We start from the raw sequence: 27,583 nt of genomic DNA, 5'->3' as shown, positions 1-27,583 counted from the left end.
ATCCAACTACTAGAATTTTAAAAGTGATTCTTCACCATTGAGAGATAGGGCCAATAGTGATATATAGCACGATATCTCCAAAAAGTTGTGCACGGATTCGACCGGAACTTAGTGGACAGGGTTGGTGTGTTGCAAGGACGAATTGATTCGATTTTGCTGAAGATCTGGATCTGGATGCGAGAATTATTTAATTTCTGAAGGAATTCTTGACCATTGAGAGATGGGGCCAACAACGATATATCGCATGACGTTTCAAAAATGTATTGATTGGGCCCGATATGTTCTCGCGGATCAGGCATTACGTGGCGGAGGTATGCGCTCTACCGAGTACCCTTCTAGTTTGTGATGTTTTGCACTGATATTTTTTATTTCATTCAAGATTTCTGCTTTCCTTCATCATTTCTACATTCTCTCCTTTTGTTTCTTTCGCTGTTCTATTGGCAATTCTTTTTGCTGCTCATTTCATTTGCTTTCCTCACGTGTTTCACTTCCTCCCCTCCGTAGAAGAAGATTTTTCTTGCCATCTATCTTGCTGTTGTTTTACTCATAACAGTAATTGCACTTGCCATATCATTTTCGTGAAGCGGGTTTGGGTGCGACAAGGGAACTTTTTGTGGCACATTTCTAAGATGGAACCTGTATGGCAATTGACGTGTGTGTACAGGTCATTGCAAATGGAGGCAGTATAGAGAACGAAGAGTAGCATTAGGTTCGTTGAACGAACAGGTGGGGCTTTTAGATTGCTAGGGGAGGTTGGGTGAGGCGGTAGGGGAGGGTGGGTGGGCGGTGGTTATGGTAGAATGTAAAGGGATGGTGTGAAGTGGAAGTGGGGTGGAGAATAAAAGGATGAAGTTGAGAAAGAAAGTGAGAGAAGTAGGGGTAAGGGATGTGACATTGGAAATATGACATAAGGGAAAGGTTGAGCAATGGTCTTGAGCCCCTTCTTTCTGAATCGCTTGCATTTTGATTCTCAGCCATTGAAATGCCAGGGTTGATTATCTAACCAAACAAATAATTTTATGAATGACAATCGACACGTACACTGATAGATTATAACCGTCCTTGTGTTGATGAGGTTTGTTTGCTCCAGAGGTGATGTGAAACTACACGTTTTTGTTTTGTGGTACAGGACTCGTGTAATTTCTGACTTTTTCAGCAGGGGGTTTAACGTCCTTTGATTTCCGTCTTTCTGACTCTCACGGCGTTGCCTTAGATCCAGCAGCATTAACGTCATTGTTTAAGAAGCCGATCCGTAATGAGGGTTGTATGAGATATATATAAAAAAAAAGTATTTTATGTAAATATGACATTTCCAACTTACCATTTTGTGATAAATTTTTCACTTGCAATCATGTTATTGCCGGTTCTCTTTCCTAACACAGTATATCAAGTGATGTTTGCTCTCTGGTGTCATTTGTGTGCATTGTTAAATAATCTGTTCTTGTGTATTAAAAAAAAAAAACACTTTTGAGTTTTGCATCACTTGCCGCTCCCATGGTTTCCTAACAATTTGTTGTATATTTACTGTGTATATGTATACACGAGTACTTCGCTATACGCTCGGGATGCGGTCCTGTGAAACAGGGCAGATCGCGAATCATCGTGTTGCGAAACAAGTTTTCCCATAAGCATCGTGTTATAAATAGATGTTTGCGTTCCTGAGGGATGCCAAAAACCAGGATCTTTCCCAAAACAAGAGTTTGAAACCATAAATACGTGCTTATTAATGAATAAGTAACGGTCATAATGATTAATAAAACTGTGTAAAGTAAAACGAAAATGAACAAGTGGGCCTTGTCCACTCTGTGTTTCAAAATGTCCAATTTTAACTTGAAAGGGAAAACTCTGCTTCATTTTCTTGGGCTTCGACATTTCGAACTTTCAGGTACAACTGCAATGGCAATGAAAAGTGTTGTCACCTCGGCGAGTTAACTGTAACTGACTCGAGGTTTTCTCAAACGCTCGGTCGGACGGGGACTCGAGGTAAGCATCGTCACATGAGTCCCCGCGTGGTGTATGACACGTTTGGGCCACGCTTTGTATGAGCGTGTACCCGATGCGTGTGAGCGAATTGAGAGGTAGAGTCGTATTGTGGAACAAGTGTAGAACCAAAACAAGCATCTTGAGAAACAACAGGTGGTGAGGTCTTCCTGTATATCAAACCTGTCGGGGGCTTGGGTCGACCATGGGCATCATCATTTGTTGGGCAGTTTCATCCCAAGAAAAACTGAGCAGCCTAATTGGCTGAATTTGAACCGGCCGTGGGAATGATCACGTGACTTTCAAGTTTTTCACGCGAACGAATGGTTTCTTCCTTTGCTGGTGGGACTTTTCCTACCAAGACGGAGCAAGAAGGCCGACTCACAACTGGCCCAAATAATTAACGGCTGAAACTCAACATAGGAAACATGTACATCTTGTAACAACCAGGTGGAAAGGCTTATGCAAGGAGTGAAGTAAAGGAAGAAATCAGTCATTGGAGTGAAAGGATATATATTAAAAACCCGTTTCCGTGAGATAATGGCACCACCTCATTTGTGCAGGGTGGCACATTACATGGTCCAGCCGGAGAGCTCTCGGGGCGCGTCTCTACAAGGCTCGTTGGTCATGCTAAGCTCCAATGTCACTAATGCACTGGAATGCTTTGCCTTCCGCTGCTGCAACTCACACTACACTGCACTCTTTCACCCAACTGCTCTTGGGCCGCCCAACATTCCCTGCCTTGACTTTGCAAAGGGTGGGCTGACGAATTGTTTTCTCAGCCAATCGTCAGGCGGCAGCTCGTACCATTCCACCTTTCTCATGGCTGGTGAGTCCCCCCCACCCTCAGGATATGACGTCTCCATAATAAGGAAAAAATGTGAAACGGGATGTGTGGAAGAGGGGAATGCAACCTCCCAATGGGACGCCATTACACCTGAGGATATGACCGTCCCACGCTGAAGCCGGGACTTCATGGCTAATCGAACTATCGCTGTTTTGCATGAGCCAGGGCCGAGCGGTTGTCACCGACCTGTGATCCAGTGAGGTCTATTACTTTGCTGATTACTAAACAGGATTACAATAATTTCAGCCCTCTTATTATATTAAATGAACTTGATCATTAGGGAGGAAATATGAGGCAAGCCATTCTTCAAAATATAAATAATTTATTTCATAAAACACTACAAACATGAATCCAAAACATGAAACTGTGCAAGACAACCACTGTTTCCCCCTTGGAATCAACACACACACACACACACACACACACACACACACACACACACACACACACACACACACACACACACACACACACACACACACGAGCCAGGTGGGATAGAGGAAAAGGCACAGGATGAAAAACAGCTTGAGCTTGAGACTCGCGGTGCGCCAGGGTTAGATGTAGTGGTGGTCAGCGGGCGAACTGGTCCAATAATGCCAGACAGACTGAACCAAGAGACCAAGCGAAAGTGTCAGAGTGTGGCAAAGAGACGAGACTCACTCAGCCAAGAGACTAATGTCTTTTACTGCAGAGACCGGGGTTTTATAGGTAACCCCTGCCTGGCTGCAAGTCTATCTCACCACACCCAAAGTTTACCAAAGGGGTTCCACCCAATCAGATCTGAGGGTTTCCACCACAGTCTGAGGTCCTGAGGACCCCAGCCCTCCCCTTTCTCCTCCCCAAGCATGTTCTCAAATCCAGCCTTGACAATGAACCGAGGCATATCTCTCACGTGCTGTTGGACTGCTGTGGAGGAGAGGTCTTCTCCCTCTTTTGTTCAGAGGAAACGTGCTGTGTCGTCCCCATCCTGCCCACCTCAACCCGGTTCTACAGGGTAAAAAAATTAATATACAGGACAGCTTAATCTAGTTTTTCAAAATCGGACAACTCCCCCCCCCACCCCCCCCTCCTTGTGGGCAACATGAAAGAGTCCTTACCCTAAACGAACACTTTCTACAGGAGAGAGTTGTACAACTATGCTAACATATGTGGTGTCAAAGGCTTTAACTACTATCTCCCTCCCCATAAGCATCACAACATGGATGGTACCGACTCTGGGAATAACTGAACTTCCCAACCTTGACCTTAAAAAGTGATCACCCTGGAAATTAAAAAAACGAATTCGAAATTGTGATCTTTCGAAAATGAAACATAAAGGATACTTCCTTCAAAAACTTTTGGCCTTGAGGATGTAGCTTTATAATAGTCAGCCATGTCGGTCATGGTGTAACAATGGTCATTATTTATTATCTCTATAGATACATAGGTAGAGGTTTAGCTTTCTCTCAGCAACAGTAGATTCTTGGTGTACAAGTTCAAACATCCATCATAAAAGGAACATTTTGTTTGAAATCTCCTGTCCAATTTTTAACAGCTCAACTTCTAACTCTGGAAGATCCTCTTCATCTGTTTGCTGATGACTCCACCCTCTGCCCTGTCCGTAGCATACCTCATTTCTCAGATAAGCATGCAATAGCCTCTTCCCTCTCTGCAGACCTTGACAAAATCACAAGCTGGTTAAGCACTTGGAATGTGTCTTTCAATCCTGACAAATCTCACTGCCTTTCTGAAAGGACTGTTTGGTGAACCCTCCCATCTACTTTCATAACAATCCTCTTGAAATTCAATCACCCAAACTTTTGGGCTTTGCCATCAGCCATGATTTATCTGAGACAAACTACACACGTATCTAAGTTGGTCAACAAAGCCAGCCGCCAACTGTGCATCCTCCGTCGTGCAAAATCTTTCCTTGGCACATCTGAACTTTTCTTTACTTGCTGGACCTACATCCACAGCTTGGAATACTGCTCTCCCCTCTGGCCTTGTGCCCTTGCTTCACACCTTGCTCAGCTTGACGCCCTGGAAATCAAGGCCTTCAAAATCAATGGTATCCCTCCAATGACGCTGAGTCTATGAGCCTTTTACTTTCACATCGCAGACAGGTTGATGATATGTCTTCTACTGCCTCCTTTCTGGATTTGCACCCTCTGGACCCCACCACCCCCCTCCAGGTTTCTGTGGAGTGCATCGGCTGCCAGTAACCCTCTTCCGGTGAAGCTCCCAAAACGCAGGATCACTGCAAACCTCCACCCATTCATTATTATTCTTTCTTTCCTACCTGTGGAATTTTTTTCAGCCTGTTCAATCTCATTCTTCCCTCTCGGTCTTAAAGACAGCTGTTCACCACCATATCAGGTCTTCCCCCATCCATATCCATAATCCATATCCATTTTACTCCATTTGCTACTTGTGAAAATCGAAGACTTTTTAAGTACGTATATTGGTCAGTCGATTTTGTGATTCTGTTTGTCTGTTTGTCTGTTTATCAATCGCCTCCAGTTCACAATTCTAAACCGATCGTCGTGAAACTTTACCAAGTTGCAGAAGTAGTAGCAACTGAGAAGCCTATTGATTTTGAGGTCAAAGGTCATCTTGAAGTGGATTTTCTAAAATCGTCATTTTTCATCCGATTGACTTGAAAATAAACAGCAATTGCATATTCCATCACTGAATTTGGAAACCAACTATTTTTGAGGTCAAAGGTCAATTCAAGGTCAAACTTCGAAAATCATCAATTTCAATCTGAAAAATAATCACTTTTCATCCGATTGACCTGAGCTTTGATTAAGCTTGTCAATTTTAATCTTGATGAAATGGACAATTTGATGTATCCATGGCAACCTTTGGAGAGGGGGATGGAATTTGCAAGTATCGTGCTCTGCATGGTCTATTTCTTGTTTGTATGTTTATCACCTGCAGGTCACAATTTTCGCCAATCTTCACGAAACCTCACCACGTGGAAGAGTTCGTCATTAGCAAGAAGCCGATTGTTTTTGAGGTCAAAAGGTCAACCTCCTAAAATCCACAATTTTCATCCGATTGATTAGAAATTTGAACAGGATTTGCACATTATGTCACTGAATTCAACTACCAATTATTGTTGAGGTCAACATCTGCCGAAAGGTCAACATAGGCCAGATTTCTAAAATCCTTAATTTTCATCTGATTGACTTGAAATTTGAAGAGGATTTATATTTCAGTTCACTGAATTCAACAACCAATTACTTTTGAGGTCAACATGGGCCAAAAGGTCAACATAGGCTAAAGGTCAACAACTTAGGTGCAATTTCGAAAATCCTCAATTTTCATCTGATTGACTTGAAATTTGAAGAGTAGTTGCATATTTCTTCATTGAATTCAACCACCAATTATTTTTTTAGTTCAACTGGGGTGAAAAGGTCAACATAGGCCAAAGGTCAACAACTTTGGTGGGATTGCTAAAATCCTTAATTTTCATCTGATTGACTTGAAATTTGAAGAGTATTTATATTTCAGTTCACTGAATTCAACAACCAATTACTTTTGAGGTCAACATGGGCCAAAAGGTCAACATAGGCTAAAGGTCAACAACTTAGGTGCAATTTCTAAAATCCTCAATTTTCATCTGATTGACTTGAAATTTGAAGAGGATTTGCATATCAGGTCAATTAATTCAACCACCAGTTACTTTTATGGTCAACATAGGCTATAAGGTCAACATAGCCCAATGGTCAACAACTAAGGTGGTTATTCTAAAATCTTCAATTTTCATCTGATTGATTTGAAATTTGAAGAGGATTTTTATTTCAGGTCACTGAATTCAATGAACAAGTATTTTTGAAGTCAACATGGGCCAATACAAAAAGTCGACAAAGGCCAAATTTCTAAAATTGTCAGTTTTCATCTGATTGAGTTGAAATTTGAAGCAGAGTTGCATAAATTGTCATTGAATTCAGCCACCAATTATTTTTAAGGTCAAATTTGTTTTATGGATTTCGCAAGTATCGTGCTCTGCATGACGTCTTTCTTTTGTTTTATTTCTTGTTTGTCCGGGTGATATCTCAGCCATCCGTTGAGCTTGGAAGCTGAAATTTGGGGACAAAAATGAAGATGTGCTTTGACAAAAACAATATATTTTCTTTTTGATTCATCAATTAATAGGTTAATTACTTAATTATTATCTATTTATTAATTCCTTGTTTATTTTCTTTCTCATCTGGGCAATATCTCAGGCACCTTTTGAGCTGGGAAGCTGATATTTGAACATGACAGTGAATAAGTGATTTGGCTATAAAGGGTATTTTTGATTTATTGATTAATCAGTTAATTGATTATTCATTTTTTGATGAATGAATTTTCAAAAAGTTACAGATTATAATTAAACGGTGGTGGTTTTAGTATGCTATTAACCAATTGATGAAGAAATTAATTATTTTATGATTTATTTATTTTAATTGTGCAATTAATCAATCGATTATTGTACACCGCTCCCTCCCAATTCTATCTCCATGTGCTGCATGGCGAGCAAGACATCATTTGTATACATTCACCTCAGAAGTGCACTGCTCCCTCACAATTTCATCTCTATGTGCTGCACGGTGGCATCCCTAGGCGCCGAAGGCTCCCCAGCAATGTCAAGCGCTGGAGGATTTTTTATTTATTTATTGGCATGGGGCAGTGTACTTTGAACATACCTCCACTTGATTTTTTTTTTGGGGGGGGGTGGGGGTAGGTTGTTCCATTTCTGCTTCTTCCCCAATTTTTCCTTCCACTTCTGTGATTAAGAATTTGCATCTATATCCAGCTTGTTCACCCCTTGTATCTTCCATCCCTTGGTCTCATTCTTTCCCGAATCCTTTACTCCTCCAATTCTCAATTTTGTCCCTTTACCCGACTGTTGGTGTGTTCCGACCCCCTTTTTTGCAGGAGGTTATTTTCCAAATAGTCAGAGTGATCATCAATGTCATCTTCCGAGCAAGTCCATCGGCTGTATCATCAGGTGTCCGGAGATACCACGTGCATAATCAGCACATGGCTGTGCATTTAAGACGGTTGGAAAGATAAAAGCGTTTGGCATCTTGCAGAACCATTAGGTGTCGGAAAGGCCTGACCAAGGCCCTGTCCAATCAATAATCCCTTCATTCTCATCTACCATCCAAGTTCCAACCAATTATAATGAGATTTGCGATTGTGAGTTTTTGTCCTTCAAATTCAAACCTGATAGTGAGCTTTCCACTTCTCTGATTGAATGAAAAACATCTGGAGCAGGAGACTCGGGGACAATTTTTGGAATGAACAATGGAAGACAACTTTGGCTAAAAGCGACTTTACCACTGACAAAGGGTTATGTCATTTTCCTCAAGTTGAGAGCCTGACACACCACAACCTGATCTGTTTAAAGTTTGGATGTGTTCCATATTTCCAGTGAGAGTTTTCACGGCAAATGGTAACGGGATGTTTTGGAGGGTTATTTTGGCCTCGGCCTCCTAAATTTCTTTCCAGCAACTGTCACCTTCTATGAGTGCTCATTTTTAGCTCACCTGGGATGTAATTCCAGGGAGCTTATGGGATGGCGCATCATCCGTTCGTCCATCTACAAACACTTTCAACTTCTTCTCAGGAACCACACATGCAATTACGATGAAACTTAACCACAACCTTCATCACCCGTGATATACCAAAATTTGTTGACGCTATTTTAAAAATCGTGGTAAATGGGGGTTGCCCCCCAAAATAGGCATTTGCTATAACATTGGTTCATTGGTACATTTTCCTGATTCTGTCCTACGCTGACTTCCGCCTCAGTTCCATATTTCTAGCAGGTGAGCACCCAGGAGTATTGCCTCTATTTTTTGCTTATTTTGTGATCCGCTTTGTTTTTTGTTCGTTTAAGCAGACTTCGTGGTGTCTGGAAGGTCTGTGGTGTCTGCTCTTGAGTTTGAGAGGTCGAACCCTGGCTGAGTCATACCTTAGACTTCATCATCATCATCATCATCATCATCATCATCATCATCATCATCATCATCATCACCATGTTGAGGGAAGTTTCAGTTTTTTTAATTTCCATTCCTGAATCAATCAAGCACAAAATGCAGTACAAGAAATATACATCTTATGATGAGAACAGTGGAGGGGCCTGTATGAAAGCATGGTTTGTAAAATGTCAGGTCGCCCAAAACAATGGAATATGGTTAAAAATATGAAGACAGAAATAATGAAATGCGAGCGGAAGCCTGTGGTGAAAACACCATGATATAAAAAAGAAGCCCTTTATTTTTACTTTTTTTTTTGTATACCTTGTCGACGCTCATATAAAAGCTAACACGCAGATCATATAACAAAGGGAGAAGGAGGAGCCGGAAAGGGAAGCACAACAACAGTGAGGAACATTGACATTAGGAGATCTGTGGAAGGGAGAGGGATGGGGCAGGGAACACGGGGTAAACAAGATGGACACTACAGGGACTTTCAGGAAGAAAAACAGGGAATTTTGAGATGGTAGGTTTGGCGTTGATTCACAGGGGTAGAAAAGATCGTGGTTTTGGATGGAGGAAGATAAGTGATGGTGGTGAACAGCTGTTTTGAAGACCTGAAGGGAATAGTGAGATTGAACAGAGTGAGGGAGTTTATTCCAAAGGCAGGAAAAAAAAGGAGGAATGAAAGAGTGAAGGTGAGCAGCGATTCTTGATTTTGGTAGTTCTATCGGAAGGGGTTGGTGGGGGACCTTGAGCAACCTGTGGAAATATTAGGGGGACGTATCTCAGACAGAGTAGGGGGACAAGGCCAGCGAGGAGTTGGTAGAAGCCTGAAACACCACTGACCTGCCTGCGGTGAGAGACCCAAAGACTCAGCCTCATCGCAGGAGATACCAATGATCCTAAAAGCCTTGGTTTCTACAGCGTGAAGCCGAGCAAGTCAGTTGAAAGCTCAAAATGGGAGGTTATATATACAGAGACATGACAAAAGTAAATAGACACCATGGTTTTTAATGAATTTATTTATTGAACGTTTGAAGTCTATTTGATCCATTTTAAAACATACACTCGTATTTTGTAGACTTTCCATTTGCAGATTTCAATGCTTTTACTCTTTCAGGCATCTAACTAACAAGTTCTGAAATTTTCTCTTGTGGGATTTCTGCCCAGGCTTCACGCAAAAGGATTAGGAATTCTGTCCATGATGTTGGTTTCCTGGACTTTTTCCACACAGCTCGACCCAATATGGCCCAGAGGTGTTCAATGGGATTCATCTCAAGAGACTGACTTGACCATGGAATTCGCTTGATCCCATTTCTCTCCTGCCATTCTTTGGTCTTTTTTTTGCAGTGTGGCATGGACCTCCATCTTCCATGAACTGAGTGTTGTTTTTGACCATCTGACCAGTGGAGAAGACAGGGAGAAGTCCATCCTCAAGGATAGAAATGTATATCATGAAGATGATGTTGCTAGCACACTCCACAAACTCTCACCGACCAGTGCTCCAGATTGCTCCCCACACCATCACTGAAAAACCACCATGCTTGACAGTTGGCTGCAATCGGTTCAAAGAGAACTCTTGACTGGGAAGTCTCCAGACCCAAAAGCGTCCACTGTCAGAAAATTGAGCAAATTGGAACTCATCTGAAAAAAATTACAGTTTGCCAAAACTCCAAGTGTCTGGTGGCCATCTCGTCAGATCACTTCTTTCTCCTTTGAATGTTGGCTGTTCTAAGAAGAGGTTTTCTCCGAGCTGCAATCCCATAGTAGCCCAGTTGACGAAGGTACCGCACGACAGTTCTTGAGCTAACTTGGACCTCCTCTGCAACATCTGCTGCCTTGCAACAGGGAGTTTTCTCAGTGGACCGCTTGACAGCTCGAAGACACCTTTCTGAGGGCCCAGATCAACCAGAACAGGAAGCTGTGGATTCCTTGCCTTCGCCGGTGAATTGCACAATCACCCGATTGACCGTAGAAAGCGGAATGCCAAGGTTCTGAGCTATCTGATGCTGGCTGCCTCCACCTTCCAATTGGCAAACAATTCGTCCTCTTTGAAAATCGGAAAGTTTGTGTGGAGCTTCCTGGGTTTGAGGCAGAGTTAATTGTCATACAAGACCCAGGAACTCGTTTCTGCAAGTAAATAGTCGAATATTAATACAAATCGATGAGTAAAACTGTATTGTACAGATGAAATGAAGAAATTTATGGTGTCTATTTACTTCTAACATGTCTCTGTGCAGTATATATTTATTTGTTAACAAAGAAATAAAAGTTTTTTGGGAGCGATCAAGGCAGCGATATGTTCCCGAAACAGCACCTGCGTGTGTAGTTTTTTGAAAGTTTAATTTTTTTTATTTTGCGATGAATGAAAAAGTTTTTTTGGGGGGGGGGGGGGTACTATGTGTGTGTGTGTATATATTTATATATTTTTTTTGTGTGTGTGAAAATAAGATACCTGTCTTGACAATAATGAGTCGATGGACAAATAGAAGCTAAACAGAGGAAGCGAAGCAGAAAGCAACACAAATGTGGGTCGGGGTGTTGGAGGAACAATCAGCTGATCTGCAATACTTTAGAATTGGCATCACAATGTATCACTCTACTCACTCATTACCAATGACTACTACCGGTAAAGATTTGTAATATATTTCTCTCATCATGAAGTTCATCCTGTAGATCTTCCGATCTGCACCACAGATAGTACTGGGTGAAGTTGGTGCTGCGGTTTGGAGGACTCGTGGCTGATGGTCTGGGCAAGATGAAACTCCCACTTCCACCAAACCTTATTGTTTGGATCCCGTTTGAAAACTTCAACAGATCGAGTTATCCACAACATTCTGGGGAAGACTGCTCGTCTTCGCAACTACTTTCGAGCTGAATACATTTTCTCACGTTTAAGTGAACTTGCTAGGAGTGCGATGAAAAGTTTGAAGCCTGGACACGCTTTCTGGAGCTGGACGAGTTGGAGCACATTTCAATGTTGGACTTTGTGTGTGTGTCTCTCTGAGAGGGATGCTGATCTTCAAAAAGCTACTCATTCAGTTCCAGTCCATGGTTCTTGGTTCTTGACCCACGGATGGCCAGACAGACGCCGGGCAAGGTGTGCATCACTCGGTGTTCGACCATTCTGGGATTCCCGGAGTGAACTTTTGGTGATGAATGGCATCGTAGACCAAGAAAATGCGAATCAATCGTCGTACCATGGACTCTGAGACCCCGCATGCTGATCAGCTCGATTGGGAATCCCATCTGGGGACAGTGAGGTACGAGCCAAGGAGGCCAACGAGGCTCCATGAATGCGGACAGAGAGCAGACATTGTTCCAGGTGTGCAGACAATCAAACTCGTTTACCTGCCGACTCGAACACCGGATCTACCTTGGAGTGAAATTGGCCACACCTGTTCCGGTTTGACGTTAAACTATTCGTCGTCGGATTCCTGATAAGTGATTGCGGTTGCCGGTTCAAACATATTCCGCCAGGTAACCGTCACCTCAGAGGTGCGTGGAGCTCAACTGCAAACAATCCAGCTTTGTATTGCCTAATTTGGAAAAGTCGGAGTGAAGAAATGTCTTTGAAAATGGGACGTGTTGCCTCGTTGAGTCACCCGAACATTTTTAAGGAGAAAACACGGACAAAGAACAACAACAAGAACAACAACAACAAGAACAACAACAACAACAACAACAACAACAACAACAACAACAACAACAACAACAACAACAACAACAACAACAACAACAACAACAACAACAACAACAACAACAACAACAACAACAACAACAACAACACGTCGGCAACCGTTTCGCAGATTCCGATGGCTCCTGTGTGGAAATTCCTTCAAAGGGAACTCGGACATCCCTCACCCTCACCCTCACCCTCACCCTCACCCTCACCCTCACCCTCACCCTCACCCTCACCCTCACCCTCACCCTCATCCTCATCCTCACCCTCACCCTCACCCTCATCCTCACACTCACCCTCACCTCGTTTTTGTTCACTATCGGTGGTCTAAGTGGTGTAATTCGCGGCGGCATGATGACACATCCGTGTTTTTTTTTTGTTGTTGTTTTTGTTGTTGTTTGTGTTTGGTTGTTTGATGTAGTTGATTTTTCCTGCCCGTGCTTGCTGGACCCGGATCCTCTGGGTATGAAACGTCGTTACACGTGCAGGAAGACGGGAAGATTGAGGTGTTTTCCTCGTGCTCGGCATGGCCGGTCGTGGTTTGAGGCCGGAGCTTCAAGCACCTCCAGAAATAGTAAGTTTGGAGACTTAATGATCATTTTTCAAAACTACGAACTTTTAAAATTGATTTCTGTGCCGAGTTTATATTGAGTTAAATGTTACCTTCCTCTTGGAGCTCAGCTCGGGCTCCCGGCACAGCTGTTGATCCCCACCAACCCCCTCCCCCCTCCAGCGAGCGTCGACCCTCCCTCTCCCCTCTCCAGCGAGCGTCGACCCTCCCTCTCCCCTCTCCAGCGAGCGTCGACCCTCCCTCTCCCCCCTCCAGCGAGCGTCGACCCTCCCTCTCCCCCCCGCTCCAGCGATCGTCGACCCTCCCTCTCCGCCCCGCTCCAGCGATCGTCGACCCTGCCTCAGCCACTCCATGCGAGCGTCGACCCTCCCTCTCCCCTCCAGCGAGCGTCGACCCTCCCTCTCCCCCTCCAGCGAGCGTCGACCCTCCCTCTCCCCTCTCCAGCGAGCGTCGACCCTCCCTCTCCCCTCTCCAGCGAGCGTCGACCCTCCCTCTCCCCTCCAGCGAGCGTCGACCCTCCCTCTCCCCCCTCCAGCGAGCGTCGACCCTCCCTCTCCCCCTCCAGCGAGCGTCGACCCTCCCTCTCCCCTCTCCAGCGAGCGTCGACCCTCCCTCTCCCCCTCCAGCGAGCGTCGACCCTCCCTCTCCCCCTCCAGCGAGCGTCGACCCTCCCTCTCCCCCCTCCAGCGAGCGTCGACCCTCCCTCTCCCCCTCCAGCGAGCGTCGACCCTCCCTCTCCCTCCCTCTCCCTCCCTCCCCCCCCCACGGTGAACCTCTCGCCCACACACCACCCACCTCACCCCTGCAAGTGTTGAGATGCCCCTAATTGCCAGATGACCAATTGTTTTCTTTCATTCGATCTCTTCTGCAGTTTTACAATGAAACTGAAGCTCGAAAGTATTCACAGAAGTAAGTTTGTAATTGATTCATTTTTGTGTTTCACTCACAACCACATCGTCGTGTTTTCATGAGCTACAAATTGTAGTTCATATTTATCAATTTGTTTGAACAATCGATGTCGTAACTCCATCAGAGAAGGTTCTTGAAGGCTTGCCAGTTCATTCATTCACAAGAGAGTGAACCTCCTCCATCACCATGTGTTCTGGTAACCATGGTGTCACTCTGCGTTAACCACAGGTCGTTTTGCTGGTGAAATGGCATTTGTACATGTTCACTGGTCCTGGCTAAATGTACACGTTCCTCTAGTGTCTGTTACCAAGCATTGTAGACCCAGTTTGCCATTTTTATAGATCTTCAAGCCACGATGAACCACACGCCGACCACCGAGATCTTCATCCACGGCATCTCCACTCGATAGCTCGTTTGCCCTCTGTCTGTCTGGTTTGGGGTTTGATCCCCGATTGGGTGACATGTTACTAAAAGTGCCTTTCTGCACGATGCGAGCAAGCGGGCTGATTCTCGGATCATTGTGACGGCGACGTAACTCTGCTGTTCCACCTGCGTTGAGTTTGGAGGTCGTCGAGGAGGTCACCGACCTGGACGTTGTTCCAATTCCCAGCTCGTGGTTTGGTGTTTGGTTTCTCGTGGTTTCTTCATTTCTTAACCAAGATCGCTTTCAAATTCAAAATGGCTGCAATATGATAAAATGGTGACAAACGTATGAAACTGTAATGTGGTAATTGTACCATGCATCACAGTTAATATTCTTCCACTTCATCTGTGTATATCGCACACATTCATCCATTCATTCATCCTTCATCTTCTTCTTTCAGATCAGTATCTCCATATCACAGTGCATGCTGTTGTTAGTTGTAGAAGCTGTGGTGGTGGTGGTGTAGTAATCAAAATACCAACAATGGCTAAACCCTTCAAGATTTTAGACCCCAGACAATGTCCAGAAACTCCTTCAACCTCCGAATCATCATCATCGCCGATAGATTGGACAAAATGCATTTTGTGTCAAGAGACACCAAAAGAACCACTGTGATGCCCAGCTGATTCAAAGAGGACTGATATTGACATTTGTCTACTTTATGATAATCTTGCAGGTAATTTGATAATATAAGATTCATTGAGCTTCAGAGTCTTTCAGATATTATAAACTTATCAAGGTTAGACAATGGAACAGGAGTTGCTTCAACTCTAAAGTCTAATGCAGCTCAATGGCACAAAAATGCAAGGATAAGTACAACAACACCAAGCTTCAACGGGTAGAAAACAGGAAAAGAGATAAGTGTGAAACCAACAGTGACTCGCCAAAAAAGAAAGTCACTCTCTACAGCAGTGGTGGTGCAGCCAGAACATCCCAAGACACTTGCTTCTTTTGTAGTGAAAAATCAGATGAGCTCCATAAGGCATCGACGGAGAAACGAGACAAATGTTCGGCGACGTGCAGAAATTGTGCGAGACCATGCGTTAGTTTCCAAATTGAGCGCTGGAGATATGATGTCCCAAGATGCAATGTACCACAGCAATTGCTTAAAAACACTCTACAAGAAAGCAGAGTCAGTGAATTGCTCTGACAGCGGAGAAAGTTCTTCTGATAAACAACTGCACGGCATTGTCCTGTCGGAGCTGCTTTCATATATTGAAGACTGTCGTGCAGAAAGCATGGAGAATGACGCAGTACCGGTGTTCAAACTAGCGGATTTAAATCAGATGTACACTTCAAGACTAAATGACCTGGGAGCAGACAAATCTACTCGAGAACACTCGACCAGACTGAAAGAATGAATATTAGCCAACATACCAGACTTACAAGCCCACAAGCAAGGCAGGAACGTTCTTCTTGCTTTTCAGGATGACATCGGACTGGCACTAAAGAGGGCATTTGAAAGTGACTTTGACGAGGAGGCTATCGTGTTGGCAAAGGCAGCTGAAATCGTTCGTAAGGACATTCTGAAGCTTGAAAAGTCTGTATTTATGGGGAAATTCTCCAAGGAGTGTCAGCACCAATCAGTTTCAAAGTCTCCGACGACCCTCGTTGGGATGATAATGGGTGGATCAAACATAGTGCAGCAATCAAGCAATGCCACTGATACCCAGGCGATACTAACTGTCTCGCAGCTTATACGCCAAAATGTCATTATTCGACATCGTGAAGGATCCACCTCTCACTACCGTAGTGTGGATCGTGAGACACCCCTGGCTATTTACGTCGGATTCATCATCCACGCCAGGACAAGAAAGCGTGAGTTAATTGACAGAATGTATGACCTTGGGCTCTCCGTATCATATGACGGAGTACTTACCATTTAAAAGGATTTGAGTAATGAAGTTTGTGCAAGATATGAAGCAGAACATGTTGTTTGTCCTGCAAACTTACGCCATGGTCCATGGCCACAAGTGCAGTTGATAACATAGACCACAATCCTACTTCCACGACCGCTCAAGGGGCATATCATGGCACAGGAATATCCCTCTTTCAGCACCCGAACAACGATGTTCATGGAGTAGAGAGAGACACAGAGATCCTCCGGCAAAGTGAGTCTAAAGAGAAGACCTTATCAGAATTGCCAGAGGAATACACCAGCATACCACCGGCTTCCCTACATACAAAAGAACCAACAGTACCAGAAGTTTCGGTTCTCCCACCTGCTTCATATGAAGGAATGTATGCAGCACTGCAGGACAATGCCAGGTGAGTTCAATATGTTCTCGTAGTAGGACCTCGCTTATTGTGCATCTGCCAACACATATTTATTTATTTATATTTTGAATACTAGTAGATTATTGTGAATGTGAACTCTGAACTGTCTCACTGTTTGTGCCTATATGCTTATTTCTTGTTGCTTTATAGGTGGCTCAGTCATGTGAAAGACATAGTTGAGTCTCATGATAACACTGTGCAAGATATGGAGGTAGATCTCAACTGCTTCAGCATGGCGGCCATCTTGGATTTCTGCGCCATTTTTTAAATTGTTGCATTGTTGAAATATGCAAACATCAGTATAGAAACGAGCTATGCAATATCACTGTTAAAGAGCATGAAAAATATGAAATTAGTACATTTGAATATTATAAACAAGTCAGAAAGCAGTTTTTTACTCAGTGGTGGCCATTTTTAATTTGGTGGCCATCTTGGAAATAAACTGAAATGGCCCCATATCTAGAAATGTTCAGCACATTAAAAGCTACATCTGTGCAAATTTTCATGCTTTTCACCCAAAATGCACAATTGGTCTGTTATGTGGCACCATTCTGCAGCACGATTATTACCTCCACCCCCGAAGGCGGACTGAGGTTGTTTCCACCCCTGTCTGTCTGTCTCTGAGTACGATGTCTCAAAAAGTTATGGACGGATTTGGCCGAACCTTTGTGGACAAGTTGGGTGTGTGGAAAGGACTAATTACCCTCGCCGAAGGATTCGGAGAGGCTATTGCATTTGGGTCCGTTTGTTTGTTTGTCTGTCTGTCCGTTTGTTGCTTGGCAAAAATTTTTTGACAATGACAAATATGTTTATGTGTTTTTGTTTGTCTGTCCACTCGCCTCCATCCCAAACCGCTCAACTGATCGTTCTGAAATTTTCAGAGATTAATGTCACACACCCTGCGACGATCACGCGTTGAATTTTCGTAAAAACTGAAAAGGTCTACATCGGCCAATTTTGCGCCAAATAGGTCAGAAGGTCAACCCAAAATAGGCCAAATTTTAAAATTGTTTTTTTAAATTGTCAATTTTCATCTGATTGACTTAAAATTTGAAGACCATTTGCATATCATGTCGCTCAGTTCAACCACCTATTAATTTTGAGGTCAACAGGCCAAAAGGTCAACATAGGCCAAATTTCTAAAATCATCAATTTTAATCTTATTAACTTGAAATTTGAAGAGCATTTGCATATTAGGTCACTGAATTTAACTACCTATTATTTTTAAGGTAAACATTGGTCAAAATAGGCCAATTTAGGCCAAATTTTCTAAAATCCTCAATTTATCATCTGATTGATTTGAAATTTGAAGAGCATTTTCATGTCGGGTCACTGAATTAAACCAATTAATTTTAAGGTCAAAAGGTCAACACAGGCCTAATTTCTAAAATTGATAGGTTGGGCCAAAAACGAAATGTATCACTATTTCTCAAAGTTGTGGACGAGTTATGACAAAACAAGGTGGATGAGTGGAATAGGTGACGAGAAAAAGCGGAATGGATTTTGGTTCAGATCCAGCCCATCAGTGGGGTACAAAACGTAAACTGTTCCACCTGGCAGAGGTGTGCGCTCGACCGAGAGCTATTCTACTTTGTGCTGTTTTGCAAAATTGTTACTCTGAGTGATTTTTCATTTGTGTGTTTGTCTGTCCACTCGCCTCCAGCTCAACCGACCACTGAAATTTTCAGAGATTAATGTCACCGACCCTGCGACAACCACGCATTGAAGTTTGGTAAAATTCGGTCGACTGAAAAGGTCTTCATAGGCCAATTTGAGGAAAATTTTCTAAAATCCTCAAATTTCATCCGATTGACTTAAAATTTGAACAGGATTTGCATATCACGTGAATGATTTAAATCACCTATTAATTTTGAGGTGAACACACCTCAAAAGGTCAACATGGGCCATAAGGTCAACCTCAAATTGGCCAATTTTTTAAAATTGTTTCTAAAATCCTCAATTTTCATACGATTGACTTGAAATTTGAAGAGCACTTGCATATCAGGTCGGTGAATTCAACAACATATTAATGTTGTGGTAAACATAGGACAAAAGGTCGACATAGGCCAATTTGAGCCAAATTTTCCAAAATCCTCAGTTTTCGGCTGACTTGAAATTTAAAGAGCATTTTCATGTCAGGTTGCTGAATTCAACTACCTATTAATTTTAAGGTCAACACGTGCCTAATTTCTAAAATTGATAGGGCCAAAAACTAAATGTATCATGATCAAAAAGTTTTGGATGAGTTATGACAAAACAAGGTGGATGAGTTGGACAGGTGACAGGAACAAGCGGATTGGATTTTCTTTCAGATCCAGCCCATCAGTGGGAGACAAAACATGAACTGTTCCACCTGGCGGCAGTATGCACTCGACCGAGTGCTATTCTCTACTTTGAGCTGTTTTGCCAAGTTGTCACTCCATGAGTGATTTTTCTGTCTGTCTTGTTTGCTCAGAACTATTGTGTTTTTCTCTGCAACCGCTTGTCGGATTGAGACGAAAGTTTCACCATTGGTGCGACGACTCAGGTAGAATGTTGTGATGATAATTATGAAGTCATAGGTCACATGGTGTGGCAGCCATATTGGAAAATGGAAAAACTTTGGACTTCTGTATGTCTGAAGCCGCACCAAGGAAAAAATTGAAACTTGGCAAATAGCAAGTCCCCCTCATGGGGAATGAGTGATTTTATTTTTTGAATGACGTTATAGGTGCCCTCATTATGTCGTATATGTAGAACGCCACATCCGATCAGTATGAAAATTTTTGAGAGTCATCTCGTGATAAAACGGTCCACAGAAAAAACAATTAAAGACGTCATCGGTCACGTGATTCGGGAGCCATATTGTTAAAAAAACAAAAACCAATGTCACCCTCAGGGTGACCCGTATCTTGCCAAAAGGTGACCACGTGTGACTTCTTTAAGGTCACACTGAGGTGAACAGAGCTGCTATCCACCAGGAGCGACTCCTTGAGGAATATCTGCCTATGAGAGATTCCGATGAGAATCGTTCTACAGAGTAACCATGAAAAATATGCGTTTGCCTCATGACGTCACCAAATGACGTCATAATGTCTCAAGCTTGACATAGCTAGAAAGCACTCATCGAGGTGTTCAATTTGAGGTACTACACGATATGGTTCCTAAAAATTGAAAATTTGACCTTGGGGTCAAATATGTTTGACCTCAGGCGCTAACCATGAAGGTAAAGGCCCATCGCCACCAAAAATTAATCAGCTGAGCGCCAAACCATGAACTATATTCCCATGAAGTTTGAAGACGATCCGATCAAAATTACTCAAAAAATAAGGGTTTCGTCAACTCCCCTGATTTGCGACAAAGTTACCTTGACCTTTGACCTTGACCTTCAAAATTTTATGCGCTGAAAGGGACCTATCGGCCTCTGATATGCGAAGTTACAAAAATTTCCAATGATAACTGTGCTCTGCAGAATTTTTTATATGTGATTACAGACAAACAAAAAAAAATACAAGCTGACTAACATATCTTGCAAAAACTTCGTTTTGGCAAGATAAAAACTTCAAAATTCTTCTTTGAGGTGGTTGAACAGATTGAGGCAAAACTTTGCATGTATTACTGCCTGTCCATGAGGAACAAAAGGTTGACACATATGATGTCATTGGTCACATGGTTTGGCAGCCATATTGGATTTACCCTCAAACCTGTAAAAATGCACCACTCAAAAGAAGTCCTGGCGACGGTTTGCAATCTCTAATTGCTCTTTATCTTGTTGATTTATATGTTTGTGAAGGTGAGGATCCGGATCCAGATATTATATTTAATTGGTTCTTCACCATTGAGAGAGAGGACCAAAAACGATATAAAGCATGGTCTCAAACAGTTATGGACGGATTCAGACGAAACCTGGTGGATGAGTTGGTTTGGTGATGAGAACAAGACGATTACATTTTGGTTCAGATCAGGATCCAGGTCCGGCCTATGAGTGGGATCCTAAACGTAAAGTGTTCAACCTGGCGCAGGTATGCACTCCACCGAGTGCCGTTGTAGTTTTAATAATGCTGCGGTTATTGTGTACTTCATGGTAAGCTTGAGGGGCTTGCTCGTTTTTGTTGGCCGCACAAAACTGATGTCCATGTTGTTTCCCTCCAGCTCTCGAATGATGGAGATTCAGTCGAAGATGGCAGAGCGAGCCCTTGAGCTCCTTGGTTTGGCAGATGGAGAAGTGTCTTTTCTCTTGGATGTAGGGTGAGCTCTATTTATCTCTTTTGCTGCTTCTCTTCTCTGAATGTCCTGTGCTGTCATACTAAGCATTGGGAGATTGGAGGGCGGAGGAGGGGTGAGGAATGGGGTCGGGTTAAAAGTTATTCACCTACTTGATCCATAATCGGTTTTGAATGCCTCTGGTTTTAGGAGCGGGGTGGCCTGGCAGAGTGTGGACCGCTCGGTAGGTCTTGCGTGCAGTGCAAGGGGTGGTGAAGCGGGCAGCGGAGCAGGGAGCGGAACGGGTGGTGGGGCGGGGGGGGAGTGGGCTGAGGTATGCACGAGGAGTGTGAGGAGAGGTGCCATACGAGTGTTGAATCGGGTTGCAAAATGGGGGCAAATTATTTTCTCTCGTGATATTTCATACAGCCTGGTGTTGGCTTAGTGGTTAGGGTGGCTGGCTTGGGATCCTCGGGTCCTGAGTTCGATACCCGTTTTTCCATTGAATTAGCACCAGGGAGTTGACTCAGCCTGTCGTCCTTGTGAGGTTGGCGAAATGAGTACCAGTATACTGGTCCCGGTGTATGCCCCGGTTAGAATAGGTGTACCATATCCCTGTGTGTCATAAGAGGTGACTTTTGTGCTGTGCTGTGTGCTTTTGTGCTTTTGTGCCGTGTTATTCTCCGAGCATGCAAACAGCCTTGCGAATTTATTACGCTTGATTTCTTCATTTTAGGTTTGTTTCCTGTGTCGGAAGAAAGATGATAATCCGCTAAAACACATCAAGGACGACGAGCAGTGGTCAAGGGTGCAAAATGCCTCGGATCAATGAAAGTGTCTACAAACGGACGTTTCAGGAAGCTACTGACAGGGTTCAAAATTGCCCAGACTATTCATGCCTGCAATACCATTCAACCTGTCTCAGTAAGTTCAGTGCTGTAAATAAACGTAAAGCTGAGGATGAAAGCGGCAAACCTCCAAGCCCAGCTAAAAAGACACACTCAGTGTCTGGCTTTTTAAAATCGAGCCCTCGAGGTGTCATAGTTGACAAACGCTGCGTTTTCTATTCAAAAGAAAAGAAACGATCCAAATGTGGAAAATCGTTTGAACCATTGAACCTGATGCTATCTATAAATGGTAACAAATCAGTTGTGGCATGTGCTAGAGCGAACCCAAATTTTACTTCGAGTCAGAAAATTCTGGCGCTTGCTCGAGGAACGGATGACCCAGTGGCTCCCGAGGGCATGTACCACAATACTTGTTGCTTGAAATTCCTTCGAAGTAACGTCGCTGAGGCTGCAAGTTGTGGATATGATTTCGTTGCACCCTCAGCTGTTCACAGGGTAGCATTCGAAGCGATACAGGGATTTATAGACTCCCAAGTAGTGACAAAACATATTCCAGTCGCAGTTGCATCTGTAATTGAGTTATACAAATCAGAATTCCTGGCCAGTGGTGGGATTTCTGGGGATATAAAAGGATACACCACACAGAAGTTGCTGGATAAAATTAAAAATAAACCAATGTCACCCGCAGGGTGACCCGTATCTTGCCAAAAGGTGACCACGTGTGACTTCTTTAAGGTCACACTGAGGTGAACAGAGCTGCTATCCACCAGGATTGACTCCTTGAGGAATATCTGCCTACGAGAGATTCCGATGAGAATCGTTCTACAGAGTAACCATGAAAAATATGCTTTTTCCTCATGACGTCATAATGTCTCAAGCTTGACATATCTAGAAAGCACTCATCGAGGTGTTCAATTTGAGGTACTACACGATATGGTTCCTAAAACTTGAAAATTTGACCTTGGGGTCAAATATGTTTGACCCGAGGCACTAACCATGAAGGTCAAGGCCAATCGCCACCAAAAATTAATCAGCTGAGTGCCAGACCATGAACTATATTCCCATGAAGTTTGAAGATGATCCGATCAAAATTACTCAAAATAAGGGTTTCGTCGACCCCCCTGATTTGCGCCAGTGACCTTGACCTTCAAAATTTTATGCGCTGAAAGGGACCTCTATAGGCCTCTGATATGCGAAGTTACAAAAATTTCCAATGATAACTGTGCTCTGCAGAATTTTTTATACGTAATTACAGACAAAAAAAACAAACAAAAAAAAAAAAAACAACATACAAGCCGACTGACATATCTTGCAAAAACTTCGTTTTGGCAAGATAAAAAGCCTACAAGGACAACCTGTGCTATGGCAAGGAGTCGAACAAGACTGGGAATTTCATTTACCCGCCATCTCTCAGTTTTGATGATGCTGTAGTGGCTTTGAAAAATACCACTGCGGATGAACAGGAGGTATGATCGAGTGCAATGATGTTGCGATCGAAGGTTCTACAAATGGAGAAGACCCAAATTCCGAGCCCTACAACCGTTGATTCTCTGAAGAAAACCGCCCCAGAAATACCTCCGCTGACAAAACTTTTCTACAGAACACCCCTGTGTGGCGTTGCCGAAGCATCATCAGCCGCTAAGGAAAGAAAGTGTGAAGCGCTCTCTTCAGATGCAGTTTATACCGTATCACAGGGAAATGTAAAACCTTGGAAAAACACAGCGCTAGGTATTGGACTTCCTTCGATGTTAGGAATAACAGTACTGAACAGACTCATGTCGGAAATCGCGTACACCTGTACTTCAGGAGAAAAGGAGACACCGGCAGGACTGTTGCCCGACTCACAACTTGCAACTGGTAGGTGGCTATAAAACCTATTGCTGGATGAGAGGGAGAACGTGATGAATCTTACAATCCGTTCAATGTGCTTAAACCCGGAAAGATTATGCAGGACGCCCCCATTTTGCTCAAGTATTAGGATACGATCATTTCTTGATTTCTGCTTCAGGAACTGCCGGGGACAACTTTGACTTGAACGTCGAAACCCTGGATGGCAAGAACAGTCTGCACGTTACCGTGGGCATAGCTTACCAGAATCGATACGTTCCAGATGAACATCATGCCGAAATAGTCGCAGGACCGTCAAGAGAGACGTCAACTGTGAGTGGGAGAGCCAGAAGAACCTTTGAAGGCATTGTGAAAGAGTGTCCTGCTTTCCGTTTGAATTTGCGAGCAGTCAAATTCTCACTTTCGGCAGCGACTACTTCAAACAACAGCAATAAATTCATTGAAGCAAACGCATTGGATATTTTGTGGGTGATCAAGTCCGTGCATGAAACGGTGCCTCAGTTCAACGGATTTTATTCCTTGTTTGTGGAGGACCGCCTTCCAATGACAGTGATAGCTTATATGGATCCCATAAATGAGTCTCAACCCTTAACAAGGTTGTTAGGGCAACCATGGAACGATCTCTGAAAGTGGCCGAAGAGAATAGTCAGATGTGGCACCCAGTTACGTACGATCTGAACATTGCCATGAAGGCGTTCGCCATTCAAGCTCTCCGTGTGCCCAAGTTTGATAAACTTATCATTTTACTGGGCAACTTTCACGTCGTACTAGCAGTTTTTAGTGCTGTTGGGACCGATATATCCGATTCCGGTTTGGAATATCTGTTGACAGAGGGTTATGTTCTTGCCGAGGGTTCATTGAATGGGTTTGTGAAGAGTAAATTTTATAACCGATGTACCCGCATTCACCAGATAACAGCTGGTGTCCTGGAGCAGTTACTGTATGAACGATTCATGTCAGACAGACGTGATCAGTATGAAGAAGTCATCTCGGAGATAATGTCGACAGATTTGGACGATACGAACAAACTGACCCAACTGTCTACACAGGAAGATTTCCTGCGGCTCGTCAAGGACTATGAGCAGTTTCTTCATGATACCATGAACGGCTCACTTGGCAAGGCAGCGGCATATTCGGCTGTGTACGTGTGCTTCATCAACCGCATTTACCGAGAGCTACAAAGGGCTGTACAAACCAACGATGTTGCCCTATATGTGACAGTTCTACCTCATCTTACGGATCTGTTCTTTGCCTTGAACAGACCAAATTATGCTCGGTGGGGTTCACTCTATTTGGAAAAGCTAAGTCGACTAGATTCAGCTGCAATGGATGTACGACAAGCTGGTGCCTTCAGCACGAGACGTACAAATAAGGCATACTCCCGCAGTCCAATCGACCTAACCCTTGAGCAGACCGCAAATCGCGACGCCGTATCTGCAGCCACCGGAGTCGTCCACTTCGCCAATTCGGAGAAGGCATTTAGACGGCGGTGTGTGAGCCTTACACAGCGCAGCGTGGCCGTTACAGAGATGAAAGAAATGTGCGGTATTCAGAGGGGAGAAACACCGGCAAACCAATTGTGCAAGCAGCGTGTGAAGAAAGACAAGGAAAGTGCCGACCGTCTCAAGCAGATGTTCGTTGAAACGTGCCATTCGTTCGGTCCTGCCACACCAGAGTCAACTTGGCTACTGGGAAAAGTGTCTGCGCAGCGACGGCCAAGTACCTGACCACAACTCTTCATCGCGGAAAATTGGCAAGATCGGAGTTTCTGCTTGAGTGCGCAGAAGACGGGTCAAGATTTCTAAAAGCTGTGAAGCGCACCAGAGTGCAAAACTTTGCATCGGAAACCGATCAATTGTGATAAGGTTGGTACCAAACGTGTGAGAGACGCCTTCGCTCACGTCTTAGCGATGGACGCGGTGCGAGAAGTTATCGATCTCGGAGATCTACTAAGCCATCCAATTATGTCGATTTCCCCTGTCAATCGCACACAGCGACGGGTCAGTGACGAAGACGACCAAGTCAGTGCTCACCAAAGTTCTGGAAGGAAAACAAAGAACCGCTCTTGGATATCTCGCTCTCGGTGCGGCCCCCGGTTTATATTGTTGATGGCGGTCTTATTCTCTATGAGGTTCTGCCTCGCCATAAGCAATCAACGTATCGGTCGATTAGTGAGGGATATAATGGTGCACATTTATAGGAGTGCCGGTATCGCGATGGAGGTGCATTTACTTCTTGACAAGTACGTTACGCCATCAATAAAGGATCCGGAGAGGAGGAACCGGGGTGGTGGCTGTGATGAGGATTTTGTGATAACAGGGCCGGAACAAAAGCAGAAAAAGAATGGCAGTGAGCTCCTCAAACTATCGTTTCAAGAATGCCTTTCTGAAATTCATGATGGAAGAAGTCCAGAACGAGCAGTATGCTGCGATCATTGACCGCAAAACGGTGTATATCTCAAACGGGGGAAACTATAGAACTGAAGGTGAACAGCATGGGGTTGTTGGTGGTGTTCGTTCCACCACAGTATCGGGGTCAACATGAGGAAGCAGACACTCTCATTCAGCTCACAGCGCGGCTCCACACAACTGACACGACACTTTCCTCCACACACACACACACACACACACACACACACACACACACACACACACACACACACACACACACACACACACACACACACACACACACACACACACACACACACACACACACACACACACACACACACACACACACACACACCCAACAACTTGCGTTCAGCGCGCCCTTTTATCTCCACGGCACTTCGCCCTCCCTTCTGCCCCCCTCTTCCAGCACGCGCGGGAAACTTCCAGAAGAAGGGCGTTTTCCTCGCCGAATCGGGGCCTTTCTCATTCTTTTCCTTTTTCACAGCTGATCTTACTTTTCCAATCCTCTCGCAGGGTCCGTCGTCTGTTCTCCCCCAGAATGCCAGGCTTCTCGCAACCGTGCGCTGAGGTGGAAATGCGGTTGTGGTGCAGGCGGTTATGGTGGTTGTCATGGTGGCGTGGCTGGCGCTTTGTGGTGGTCGTGAGGGTGGTGTGGCTTGCGTTTGTGGTGGTCGTGAGGGCGGTGTGGTTGGGCGGTGGTGGTGAAGGTGGTTGTTGTGAAGGCGGCTGTTTGTTGTCTGTGGGGATGTTGGTGGTTGACGAGAAGGTGGTTGTGGTGATCGTGCTTGTGGTTGGTGGCGCTTTGTGGTGGTAGTAATGGCGGTTGGTACAAAATAACGATAGCAAAAGAAAAATGGCTAACTCAAAGATGACAGCCCAGCACACAAATAATTGCCCGTTAAACATCGGTGGGGAAATCGATCTGAACACAGACTTATCGACATAACTGATCTAAGGACCTATATGGTGCTCTGTGAATTTCCACAACCGTAACAATATATTCACATATATACACACACCTTATAATCCTAACAAGCACAATCATACACAAGAAAAAGAGCAATTGGAGATTGCAGACCCTCACCAGGACTTCTTTTGAGTAGTGTATTTTTATAGGTTTTAGACTAAATACAATATGGCTGCCAAACCATGTGACCTGTGACATTATATGTGTGAAACTTTTGTTCCTCATGGACAGGCAGTCATATGTGTAAAGTTTTGTCTCTCTGTTCAGCCACTTCAGAGAAGATTCCTGAAGGTTGAAAAAAAAAATGTATATGTTTGGCTGCTGAATCATGTGACCGATGACATCATCAATTTTTTTTTTCTGTGGACCATTTTATCTCAAGATGACCCTCAATGTTCAAACTGATTGGATGTGGCATTCTACCGCTCTCGCTCTCGCACTCGCTCTCGCACTCGCTCTCGCACTCGCTCTCGCACTCGCTCTCGCACTCGCTCTCGCACTCGCTCTCGCACTCGCTCTCGCACTCTCTCTCGCTCACTCTCTCTCTCTCACTCTCTCTCTCTCACTCTCTCACTCTCTCACTCTCTCACTCTCTCACTCTCTCACTCTCTCACTCTCTCACTCTCTCACTCTCTCACTCTCTCACTCTCTCACTCTCTCACTCTCTCACTCTCTCACAA

General features: G+C 44.1%; 2 protein-coding genes and 1 pseudogene across 8 annotated transcripts in view; all 3 read left to right on the top strand.

Annotated features, from left to right (window-relative positions):
* The window catches only part of LOC147018177 (syntaxin-2-like), a 23,471-nt gene extending 21,989 nt beyond the window's left edge, over positions 1 to 1,482 (top strand). The window contains exon 10 of the mRNA XM_085897614.1: positions 505 to 1,482. Coding sequence (XP_085753740.1) covers positions 505 to 582 — 78 coding nt within the window. The 3' untranslated portion in view covers positions 583 to 1,482. The remainder of the gene's footprint in view (positions 1 to 504) is intronic.
* An 11,083-nt stretch (positions 1,483 to 12,565) lies between these two features.
* BUD23 (BUD23 rRNA methyltransferase and ribosome maturation factor) overlaps positions 12,566 to 27,583 on the top strand; it is a 31,464-nt gene continuing 16,446 nt past the window's right edge. Inside the window, exons 1-4 of one of the 7 annotated variants that reach the window (XR_015062299.1) lie at positions 13,929 to 13,943; positions 14,768 to 16,185; positions 16,424 to 16,635; positions 20,776 to 20,871. Coding sequence is in view for 6 of the 7 variants with exons in the window: in XM_085897601.1 (XP_085753727.1) it covers positions 16,075 to 16,185; positions 16,424 to 16,635; positions 20,776 to 20,871 (419 nt within the window). In the remaining variant the exon portion in view is untranslated. Of the gene's footprint in view, positions 13,038 to 13,905; positions 13,944 to 14,767; positions 16,636 to 19,906; positions 20,646 to 20,775; positions 20,872 to 27,583 lie in introns of those variants that run through there. The other 6 variants (XM_085897599.1, XM_085897604.1, XM_085897601.1 and 3 more) reach the window with 6 other exon arrangements.
* LOC147018176 (uncharacterized) lies at positions 21,163 to 27,548 on the top strand (annotated as a pseudogene).

The sequence above is a fragment of the Eptatretus burgeri genome, chromosome 10 (genome assembly GCF_056783735.1).
Source record: "Eptatretus burgeri isolate ZD-2024b chromosome 10, Ebu_testis_v1, whole genome shotgun sequence".
Taxonomy (NCBI): domain Eukaryota; kingdom Metazoa; phylum Chordata; class Myxini; order Myxiniformes; family Myxinidae; genus Eptatretus; species Eptatretus burgeri.
This window is presented reverse-complemented; position numbering and strand designations above follow the sequence as displayed.